Consider the following 12,784-nt stretch of genomic DNA (forward strand, 5'->3'; position numbering starts at 1 on the left):
AATATTGAAGAGTATCAGGTCTAGGACTGACCCCTGAGGCACTTCACTCATGACAAGATGCCAATCTGGCCATGAGCTTTTAACGACCACTTTTCAAGATCATCATCTCAACTAGTTCTCCACTTGTATGTTCTCCATCTGTCCAGTCAATATCCTACCAGCTTGTCATCAAGGATGTTTGTGGGATACCATGTTGGGCACCTTGCTAAGGCTAATATAGATGGGTCTTTATCAATGCACTTTTCATATGTCATTCTTTTTGTCAATACAAGCACATAAATGATGAGCTTGGCAAAGTAACTCAGAAGTGACATTTCACAGTCTATGTATTACAGAAGGCCAGAATAAATGTGCAGAATTGTTCCTCTGGCCTTAAAAAAGTCCATGAATCAAGCAACTTTAAAAAAAGTGGCCTGCATCCACTAAGAATGCAACGCTCAGGAAAACAAAAGTCTCATTGCTGTTATAGGCAGTGTCATAAGTGGAAAAGTGAACTAAGATTGGGAGTCTGTGGGGGTTTATTTTGACATAAATATTGTTAAATTCTTACGTGATGGAGAGTGCTTTTATAAAATACATAAGAACTGGGTTTCTGACTTTTTTAAATTTTTTTTTTTAAATTTTTTGTAAAATTTAATCTTAATTACCTTAATGTTTCATTTGTTACTAGAGTCTCTTTTGAGTTTAAATATTGCATGGGCGACAGCAAAGTTGTGGCACTGACTGTGACACCCAAATGCTTTTAGAAGCCAGGAGAGAACTTGGATGCTACCATTAAAATAAAAATCCCCATTAATGGATCCTGCACCTTTTCCTTTGTAGAAAAATGTCAGAATGTGCCTGACACATTTTTGCTGTGCTTTTATCCATCTTGTATTGTATCATGAAGTCTGCTTCCTTGTCATTTTATCCTTGTTTAGTCTGGCATTCATTTAACATCCTGATATTTTTCTAACCTTGTGGTCCAGACTCTTTCTGCTCAGATATTTGTCATTCCTATCCAGTGCTTCAAGACAGAGCAGTAAGTAACACATTGCTAATGATGTTTCCTTCTGTTTTTAGCCTCACATCTGTACATAGCACTAGACTAACTTAGAGCCTTTGCCATGCTTCCTTTTTGGATCCCTGACATGCACACATCCCTGACATGCACATCTTCCAATCATCTTACATTTATGAATGCTGAGTGTGTCACCGACAGTATCCTCTGAGTATCATTGTGAGAGCTACCACATTATGCACTAGGTAGATGAAATTATTTTCTTAATCCTAACATTTCCATCTCTGCTGTTAGCTCTCTTTATTTATTAAAATGTTTCAAAGCATAGTCAGCTTTCTTACTACTCTGCATTGTCTTCAGCATACTGAGGGAACACAAGCATGATAAATCATGTCACCACAAGTTATCTTATACAGACATAATTTCTGGTTGATTTCAAGTTAGGTTGGATTTCCAGACAGTGATTTCCAGTTAGATGAAACAATATGGTGAACTAAGCCAGATAAAGTAAAACACTTCATTGATGGAGTATGTAAGCTGATTAACCAGATTAGTTTTCACACAGTGAAAGAAGATGGAAACATAATGTAAATTGCAGCATCTGCTTCTATTAGTAGGAATGACACAGTCATAACCACAAGAAGCAATATGTATGTACTGGAGTGTCATTGTCTTTAGTTCAATGTCAAATGGGCTGCTGATGCTTTTGATTGTTCTGGCTTCTTGATTTTAGTCACGTGAGTCTGCAGAGTAGTTTGTCAAACACAGAGCAAAAACCATTCATAATTGTATTTTCCTGAATCAAATGTGGGTGGGGTTTTTTTGTATTTTCAGATAAAACACTGTTGTGTGTAAAACAAATCCCATAACCTGTACTATACACCTTTTCTGATATGAATTTCTAAATGCTAGTTAGAATTTAGGAGTCACAGGTAGATGGGCTGTTTTCCTTGATGTCATTTCAGTTCTGACTTTTAGCTTTTAGGTGTGGAAGAAGGCAGTGCAAAGACATTGTAGTGTTCCGTTCATATGACAAAACTGAGAAGATCACTGTGCACTTTCTATCGCCCTTGATAGCTTCACAGTGGTGAGCCATGTGCACTGATACTCTAGGTTTTGTGTTATCTTACACAGTCTCACTAATCATGTGCAGACTTTTCTACTCGGTTTTGGTTTAATTATTCTAGTAAGTGAGCTATCCTATGCAGGAGCTTTCTCTGATTGTTGGTGACCTTTGTTCCTTCTTTTTCAATAGTAGCTGTGGCTGAATCCTAGCTGATTAAATCAGTCATTGTAATGTGAGCACTTTGTCCTTTAGAGGATATTGTATTTTTTCACATGCTCTAATGCTTCAGTAGAGAGCAACCATTCCCCTTGCTAACATGTATTCATGCTGGATTTTTTTTTTCAACAGAAATATAGAAATGCATTTGTATTACAGCTAATTCTGTCTTTATTTTCTATTATATCTAATTTGCTTTTTCTTTTATTGTTTTTCCTCAACATGTGTCAGCAATGTGTATCTAACAGTTTACTAAAATTGTTTTCTCTGCCAATTTTTTATATTGCTCAGATTATAGTGGCTAAAATGTTTGTTTTGTGCACTGGGATAAAGATTGTATGTCAAGAGAATTAAATACAGGTTCTTGGTAAAATTTTACAAATATTGAAAAACATTAATTTTCCATCCTTTCTGTATTGTATAGTAATTTAAACTCCTACAGAACTGATGTGCATTGCTTCGAGTATGTTATGCTACAATCTAATATTAACTGTTTGCAAGAATTATTTGATTTTTTAAATAAACCCTGTGAGGCGAGACCATATCTATTTGCTTTTCTCTATTCTATGTGTTCACAGTATATTCTGAAGAAAAATTATTTCCCCTTTCATTGTTACTAAAATCTTTTGCAATCAGCCACAGACTGTATTCAGTACAGTAACAATGTGTTCATGCAGAGCCCAGAAGTCTTCAGTTTTGTTAGCATTGACACTAGAGTTAGTTCAAATGCTTGATTTGCTAAATCCCCAGGCAGAGTGAAATAACTCTTGAATTCTACCTCAGCAGGGGGACAAAGTAATCTTTTTCAGAATAAACTTTCTTTTTATTCCACATACACTGTTAATTCTCCTCTGGGGCAGAATTTATGGCTGCCAATCAGCTGAACTTCAGAAGGGTTGTAGTGTTAATCTTTATTTAGTATCTTCACCAGAGCTGATAGCATAGTTATGTTTAAGGCTGACATTAAAGATGAAAACCTCCAAAAAAATCTGATTATACTAGTTCTCATGCTTTATTTCTATATTTTATTTACTAGGCAAGATTTAACATTACTGAACATTTTCTGATACATCTTGAGTGGGAAACATTATTAAACAGATGAGGCAAATGTAATGTAAAATGCTTAGTACTTCTGATACCTTCAATTTATCCAGTGGTTACGATCTCTTAAGCAGTGTGTCTTACAAAGATGAGGGAAGATATTATCTTTTTTAAAGAAGCTGAGGTGAAAGAAAGGAAGCAACTCCTCTATATTTGCACAGCATCACTTTGTGCCAAGCTACTCTTTTGTCCCAGACTACTGTCTCTCTCTTCCTATCATAACAGGTCTTTGCATTCTGGGAATATTACAGCAGAAAACACGTATTCATTTTTAGGACTTTTAGTAGTCAGTTTCTGAATCACAAGATGGTATTAGTGTGATCAGAGTGTGATACTGTCTCCTACGTAAAATCTTTCTCCAAGTATTTTTGAAGTGCACCATGGATAAAATGTTTGCTGCCCTCTCCTTCACAACTGTTTTCTCCATATACTGCCATCTGTAAGTGCTTTGATTACTTCAGATTGCCACACTGTGCATTAAGTTTTGAGAATTGCTCAGGAGTAGCTGAGTGATTGAAATAAGAATTAAAATGTCAAAGGTACCAGAATCCACAAATTCTCCTATAACTCTCATCAATACTGTTGATGAACTTGGCTATGGTGAATATTTAATAGCTTTCCACTGACTTCAAATATTTATAGGCCTTCATCCTACATAAAAACATATAAACAATAAAAACAAGATAAGCAACCGATCTATACAGCTGTTTTATTTTACACGGACAAGATGAAAGTTACGGATGAGATGAATAATACAGGCACCCTTAGAAGAATGCTGTGGTAAAACACGATGTAGTAAAATACAATACGAGAGCAATTTGCAGGCTGAGAATTTACCTTAACTTTTAAAGCATATTATTTTTATTCATGCGTCATCTAATATTTGTTTTTCAGAAATCCAAAATCTCCACTTATGACAAGATGTGGGCCTTCATGAGTAGCAGGAGGCAGTCAGTACTTGTCAAAAGTAATGAAGAAGGTATCCAGCGTGTGCTTACCTCTGATTATGCATTTTTAATGGAGTCAACAACCATTGAGTTTGTCACACAGCGGAACTGTAACCTCACACAAATTGGAGGCCTGATAGACTCAAAAGGTTATGGTGTTGGAACTCCCATGGGTAAGTGATATGTCAACCATTTGTTCTTTGTTCATTAATCTTAGTTGCTGCAGTAGCATAGAAAAGTTCCCATACTCTGTTGCTTTCTCTACATCACTAACACTTTTTCTCATTCTCTTTTTCCCTCCTGGGGAAAACATTACATATTTTATCAACATTTATGGATTTTACTGAATTTCCTAAACAGGAAAACATAGTTACTTTATAAAGAATTGGACATTTTCATCCGATATGTTTCTCATTTGGTGCCTTCCATATGTTCAACAACAACAACAAGTACTTTTCAAAGCGTTTTGTTTTATAACAAAATGTTTTTAAAATATTGATATCTCTCTCCTTAGAGAATGATGTGCTAGCAGTACAAAGCTTGCATTAGCAAATGGGATAATGCTTCTATACTGAGAGGGCTAATCACTGAGATTCTTAAAAGAGGAGGAAAGTTTCCATAACATGCTCTGTATAATCCACGGACAAAAGACATACTGAATTAACATTGTGGAATACAGTTTTGCAGAGCAATTCCAATCTTGTAAATATTTTCCAGGTCAAGTGTTCTTGACTAGGTACAAAACTTTAGTTGCAAGATTAGAAGCCAACTACATATTACATTAGTTTGACTGCTAGAATTTGCAGGATGGGATTCGTCAAGCACTGATGTGCTGAGTTCCCATTGACTGCCGTGATTTTTGAAGGATGTGACCTGAGGATCTGGCTTCAGATTTCAGAATATATGGGAATAGAAAATGTACTCTGTCAGTACTGCATAATGATCCCACTTAATATTGTAAGATTGCTCTGCTAACATCTTTGAAAGACCAGTATTTATTTTAACATTATTTTTAAGAACTTATTTTGTGATTGATGTGATTATGTTTTATATTTTTCTCAAATAGTTCTTACGTTTGGTACTGATTTTATCTGTGTGAATAGTATACACTAAATCATTTTATGGGAAAGATTGTGTCCAGTACTTTAAATCAAGCTCATGGTAAGGAAGGTTAAAAAGTTAAACTTTACTGGAATATCTTGGATAAAGAGGTACCTATATCATCAGTATAGGTTTCCCCTATATGTTGTAGACTTTTACTGCAACTTTAATATTATATTTATAATTATATTTACAACTTTTATTTATATTATAATTTTAGTAATTCATGATGAAATGGACATCTGCAGAAATTATGATTCTATTAATTCTGTCTTTGAACAGTTAGTTGTTAGAAATCTATTTTATTCCATATACCAATTTTTCCATCCTGTTTTACTGTGGCATCTTATATTGCTGAATATGTTCTGTAGACATATACATGCCAAAGGGACTGGACTTCAGTCTTGATTCTCTTTTTGGCATCTCGTATTTTCTGATACATAAACCTTTTCTTATTTTGAGGATGAAAACCACCTTCCATTTAGGTTTTGTATGGTGAAAATTAAATCTTAGTGGTTTATCTAAAAAAAAAAAAAGTTGAGGCCTTCACAAAAGGAAGTAAAACTTAAAATAAGGTGTAAAGTAAGGTTTTCAGAAAAGAAATGAAGGTACAATAAAACTGTATCTGGAGCTTTTCCAGAACAGCTAAGAATAAGAAATTAATCCTGTGTTTGGGCAGTATCTATAAAATGCTATCCAGACAGTTATAATTTATAGAAGTTTTGCGTCTTGTGTATTAATCACACAGTCTCAGATGAAAGAGATGGGGTAACCTCCATTGAAATAAGGCATAATTCACACATGCAATTGAAAGGAAACCTTACAAGAACCATATCCATAATGCCTGTCAGAATATTTTTTATTAAATGTATTGCTTTATTGAAGCTAATAAATCTTACAGAACAGTGGATAATAAAAAATAAACTCATGCATTATAACTAATCTCATTTCTATAGAAAAAATAATTCCAGAGTCTTTAAAAGAACTTACAACATTGTTAAATCTACAGAAGCAGATTTCATAATTATTTAATGTTATGGAAGGTGTTTATAGACATGCACTCGAGTAATATTTTTTTAGAGTTAATAATCCTAAGAGTCAAGTGCTTGGAAAACTACAGTGTAATGGTTTCAAAACGCATGTGTTACAGCTTGTGCCTATCTGGGAAGCAACACATCTCTGAGCAGAACAGTACAGAACTATTTGTATTAGAGGCATGGAATCTGAAAGATATAGATGTCATCTCCCCAGATTTGCAAAAAAATCTGTTTTATCTCCTGGTAAAGTGGCTTGAAGTTGCAGAAATATTTGCATGTAAAGATTAAACTTGTAGAATAAAGTTGTTACATGCCTTATGTTGAGTACAGTAGAATGGATATGATTACTTTTGGACAACAGCATCAAAGGAAGTAGGTGCAACCAATCTTGTTCCTTTTGAAGGCTAATAGAATAATAGTAAGAACATAATTTACTTGAGTCTAAGTAGCTACAAGCAGAAGAGCTAAAAGCTTTCCTAACAGAAAAATATGCTATCAGAGTAGTTTATGATAGGATAATCACTTGGAAAATGCAACCACCCAAATATAGCACCAGCTTAGAGTACTACAGTAAAAGCTCTCTGCTCTTGATGTGAAAGTTTTAAATTCAGAGAAAGAAAGTTGCACAAGATGAGGAGAAAAAACTGCAGATCAGTCATTGTAGACATACCAACTCCTTCCAACACAGTGAAGAAGCAAAATCTGAGTTTACATTACTAGTTTACATTAGTTTACATTACTATTTTTAATCCTTCTAAAAGCATTAGTGAAGTAAACAAAGCTTAGAATGCTAAAATATAGCCTTGATGAAGGAAATTGGAAAGATGCACTTTTGGCACAAAGTAGGATCAGTGTGCACCTTAAAAATCAATAAAATACATTGCGTTTCTGTAAGCTTTGTTTAATATGTCACATATGACACCTGCAGCACTGAAGAATAAATCAGAGGTAGTCAATTTGATAAATTTTATGTAGAATGAATGATTCTCATGATACATGTTTATAATTTAAGGTAATAGTCTTGTATACACTTGAATTCATTTTCAGACAGCCACGTCTTGTGCTAGGCTAGAAATATTTCTGTTATAATGAGAAGGGAAGAACCTACCTGGGGTGAGATGTTTGACAGCAAATGATACTTTGGAGCAGATAAAGGAGAACCTATTTGTAATGGGGGTTGTGTTTGTTTTGTTTTATTTTCAATCTTTGCAACTTTCTTTATACTTTTGTAACCAAGAGTGTAACACTTGTTTTGCTAGAGCACACTGCAGGTTTTTCTTCTTTCAGTTTGAAGCTCCACATGCCAGGGTTTGTATTGGCTTTGTTCTGGCATGTCCTATTAGGAGGCACTATTTTGCTAGACCTGTGTTCTTCATCAGTGAATCTGGTAGATATGAAAACTTTTGTTAACTTGCATAAAGCTAGAAGTACGTTGTATAGTTTATTTCTAATGTATGTTTGTATATGTCGTGCTGTATGTAACATGTACAATTATCTATTAGAAATACATATATATTTGTTTTAGTGGTTGGAATTTGACTTTGTGTGGGCATACACCTCATCATCCAAGGCTGATATTCAAGGGAGAAAGGAAGGGAGGAAGAGAGGGAAGAAGGAGGAGAAAGAGAGAGAAAGAGAGAAAATACACAGAAAGCAAACAAATGAAAGGAGGGCAGAGAGAAAACAAACCCTTTGTGTATGCAGAATAAATTCAATTTTTAACGATCTGCTAAAGTGTTACTTATCACCTCCAGTAATTTCAAATGTCCCATTTCTTCATGATGCATAAAGGTGTTTAAAATTGGGTTTGTTCTTGAATAAATCCCAACTGGGGCAAATTTACTATTGCAAAGGATTCCTAAATGTTTATGATACTTCCACATGCTTATGGTCTTCTTCTCTAGTATAAATTGTAACTTTTTTTCAAGAAAACAGTCTATCCAGTAATACACATTACATGCCCTACTGAAACACAGTTAATATGACTTTCCTATGGTCAACATACTGTAAAACCCAGTAATATTAATGGACAAATGCTATTTTTCATAATGAGTATTTATTAACATCCTTGTTAATGTGAAGTGAACCACATGAAAGGTTAGAAATTTAGCTTCTATGCACTCTATATTAAGGCCTTAATGGTCTGCAAAGCTACTTTTAACTTTTTTTTTTTGCTTTGCTTTTTACTCTACAATTGGAAGAAACATATTTGAAATCACCTCTTGGAAAAAAAGCAAATCTTCATCTTTCTGGGACAGTTTCAGATTCTTATTTCTTTTCCAAATTCCTGTTTCTTTTCAGCATATTAGACAGCACTCTACTTTCCATCTGGGTTGGGCAGATTTTCTATTGAGTTGCCAGTTGCATCTATGTTGAACCTGGATTACATAAATGGCTGACAAGTGTATATGCCAGACCCATTGCATATGAGCAGATCTACTGAGCATGCACCTTTCAGATGATCTGCACATATGTGGCAACTCAGGACTATTCTGTATATGCCAGACAAACTCTGTATGTGTGGAGATACATGTAATGCAATGCCTCTGACATTTTGAAAATTCAAAGTAGCAGGTGTAAGTAATCATAAAAATTTGCATATATTTCTTCTAACTCTTAGGAAATACAAAATGGAAAGAGGTGTTTGAAAGATATGGCGCATATAGGAAATTAGAGCTAGTCATTTCTCTACTGTTTCTCTGTGGTTGTGGAGCTGTGGAAAATTCCAGAATTAGATTAAGAGGGGCTTTCGCTGTATAGCAGTGATCTTCCTATAATATCTGATAATGGTGAGGTAAAAAATCAGTTTGAGGAAAAGGTGAAATACATATTTTTTTAACCTGTCTTCATGTTCAGTGCAAGAAAATAACTTGTGCTATCAATATTAATACCTCAGTTGCAAAACATAGTGAATTGAATCTATTACATGATGTTCTTCACTTTTACTAGTTTTATGACTTACTTTTCCTTGTTGTGATCAAACTATGACTTTTCGTACTACAGCATATTGCTATTTTTATCCCTGATCTTTCCATACTGATGGACTATCAAAATGCCCTGAAAAATGCTGGAAAGGGTTTGAGGCTCAGAGCTTCAATATTTAATTGTTAACTTTAAAATTGTTTAAAAAACAAATGTGCAATCCCTGAACTATATAGAGACAATTCACTCTACATAGGGATAAAATACAATTCTCAGGATATTAATGAAATTAAACAATGTATTTTGGGGTCAACATACCAAGTGGATAAAGCTACAAACATTTCATTGCCAAGCTAAATCTTAGAAAACTACCCATTATACTAAGCTGCAGTAACTTGCAATAGTAAACCAGATCCAGGTATCAAAATTTATTCAGGTAAGTACATAAAATATATCTGCAGTGTATATTTATACATTCACAATAGAAAGCTGGCAGCTACTGTGATACAACCTCTCATGTGAAAAAGAAATGTATATGAATAAAATAGCCTTCCAGCAGAGATGCATTGGCTGCAGGCCCCAGATACCAGTATACTCACTTAAGTTCACAGGATGAAACAAAACCCCAAGGCTCTCATGTTCTATTGATTCAGAGGTGTGATTTTTAGTGTTCCCTTTCCTGTGAATTCTAATGAAATATCAAATAAAATGTCTTTGTTTACTAATATTTTTATCTCTCAGAGAAAAAATATATTTTTCACAGTACATTGTTCTTAAAGATTCTCAAAATTGTGCCCATTCACCTATAATTTCCAAAATATCTATTTGGTGAATCAATGTAATGGGCAGATAACTTGTACGTAGACATGTATTTATATATTTTTTTCACAATGTAGTTAATCTTAACATTTTTTTTTTTACTTAGGCATTCAAAACTTTGGCAAATCAGAGCCAAGAGTGGGCTTGGTTTTGGTTTGTGGTTTGTTGGGTTTTTTTTCCCCTCTTTTTTTTTGACTTTCAGGCAGCTGCATAGTCAGTAATTAAAGTGTTGTTTGGAATGCACAAGTTTTGAAGACAGTACTATTCATATAATTTCATCATATTCATAGAATCTAGAAAGAGTGTTTCACACTCCACTCACTTAAATTAAAGATTTCCCTGCAGAAAAAAAAGAAAAAAAAAAAAAAAGATTTCAGGAAATAATTTATGATCTGCTATTTTATATCTTCTCTAGGAATATGACTTCATGAATTATTTATATTTATCTAAGCCATTAAAAAATGCAATACAATAGTGTTCTTCCTACCTCAGTGATAGGCTGCTGGACTCAAATAGAGCTTTAATCAGCAAATGTATGACACTTAATTATCATGTTGTACCCTATAACACTGTATAGGTTCAACTGATTTATATGACTTATTCCGTTTCTAGGGAGTGACCTAGAAGAAATATCCACAGTAAAAATTTTTTATTTTATAATATTGAAACTTTTAAACTAACTGACCTGACTGCATTCTCAATACAGGTATTTTACAAAAAATTTCATCACTTGCCATTTTTAATTACATCTTTTTAAATATAGAAAATTTTAAATGAAGGCACAGTGGGGAATATAAATTACTTAAGAATAAAAGCTTTTAATAGATGGTTGTAATTTCAAAGGTTAAAACAATGTAGAAAAATACAAACGAATAAATGACTCTTATTTCCTAAATATGCAATAGAAAGTGAAAAATATATTATGAAGATGATCTCAAAAGAGTCTTAACTCTCCTCTTAGAATTCATTTAGCCTCTTCCCTTACTGCATTTGTCATTCTAGACAGAAATTTACAGCCAGTTTTGTAATCATCAAAAAATTAGTTTACTTTTGGAGCTTTCCTGTCAAATAAAAAGTAGATAAAATTGGAGTAAACACCTTGCAAGTGTAAGAATAATCCTTCATTATCCTACAGATGTGTAGGATGTTGCCTCCTATGTTTTGTCTAGCTTTTAAAAGACCAAAGCCCTGCATTTTACAGATACAGGTCTGAAATAACTTTTTTCTCGAGCAGTTTGTAAACTTAGAACATGAGCTACATACAAATTAATATTTTACACAAATGCCCTGAATGTTTTCTAGTAAAGAAATCTAATATTTTCTTGCTCTAAGTGCTACGTATAACTATAGTAAAATAAAATACAGTTTAACAGAGATTAAAGTATGACAAGGAAGCCTTTTGTTTTCCAGAAATTACCTAAAAATGAATCTCAGAATTGACAGTACAGTTGTTTATAGTCACACATTAAAGCCACCACCAAAGTAGGGGGCAGACTGTTCTTTAAACTCTGATTGAATGAGAATGTATAGTATGGTTATCCTGCAGTTTTAGGTTGTTCTAAGGGAGTAGGTTTGTGATACAGATAATTATCATAATGAGTTCTGGTCCCCACAGTTTAAGAAGATGAAGGTCCTTGAGTGCATCCAGAGGAAAACAACAAAGCTGGTGAAAGGGCTGGAAGGCACATCCTATAAGAAGCAGCTGAAGACACTGGGTTTGTCTAGTTTGGAGAAAAGGAGGCTGAAGGGTGACCTCATTGCTCTGTACAGCTTCCTGAGGAAGGAAAATGGAGAGGGAGGTGCTGAGCTCTTCTCCTTCATATTCAGTGATGGGACATGCATGAATGGTTCAAAGCTGCACCCAGGGAGGTTCAGATTAGGCATTAGGAAGCATTTATTTACGAAGAGGGTAGTCAAAGGCTGGAACAAGCTTCCTAGAGAGGTGGTCGATGCCCCAGACCTGTCAGTGTTTAAGAGGCTTTAGGACAATGTCCTTTGTTAATATGCTTTCACTTTTTTTCAGCCTTGAATTGGTCAGGTCATTGAACTACATGATCATTGTAGGTCCCTTTTAACAGAAATATTCTATTCTATTCCAGTACTTGTATGCCATTGTTTATGCAGTTGCTTTTTTTCTTTTCTTTTTCTTTTGCTTGTTGTCATTCTCTTTTGTTCTCTTTTCTCATTCTTTTTTCTTCTTGTTATTTCTCTTTTTTTTTTTTTTTTTTTTTATTATTATTATTCTTAGAGAAGATTACAAGACTCCCAAAAGGTTTGGTTTGGAATATTTTACTTTAATCTCTGAGGGCCTATACCTTACTTTATAATTCTCAATATGTTTTAGTGTAGGTAATGTCATCAGGCCAATTTCAATTCTTGCCAATGTTCAGTTCTGATAAGTACTTTGTCTTCTTGGTTAGAAGATAAAGTCTCTCTTTGCCCTTGCAACCGCATTATAGAGAGAGATTTTCAGGAAAATACAGGGTTTTTTTTTCCCTAAAGAAGTGTTTGACAAGAACATGCTTGATGCTTCCATTCTATGTGTTGCTCTTTACTGTTTTTGCACAGGGGCACA

The 12,784-nt window shown here is 34.1% G+C and overlaps 1 protein-coding gene across 1 annotated transcript in view; it reads left to right on the forward strand.

Annotated features, from left to right (window-relative positions):
• The window catches only part of GRIK2 (glutamate ionotropic receptor kainate type subunit 2), a 439,062-nt gene that overhangs the window by 400,106 nt on the left and 26,172 nt on the right, over positions 1 to 12,784 (forward strand). The window contains exon 14 of the mRNA XM_074923172.1: positions 4,278 to 4,503. Coding sequence (XP_074779273.1) covers positions 4,278 to 4,503 — 226 coding nt within the window. The remainder of the gene's footprint in view (positions 1 to 4,277; positions 4,504 to 12,784) is intronic.

The sequence above is a fragment of the Athene noctua genome, chromosome 1 (genome assembly GCF_965140245.1).
Source record: "Athene noctua chromosome 1, bAthNoc1.hap1.1, whole genome shotgun sequence".
NCBI lineage: Eukaryota > Metazoa > Chordata > Aves > Strigiformes > Strigidae > Athene > Athene noctua.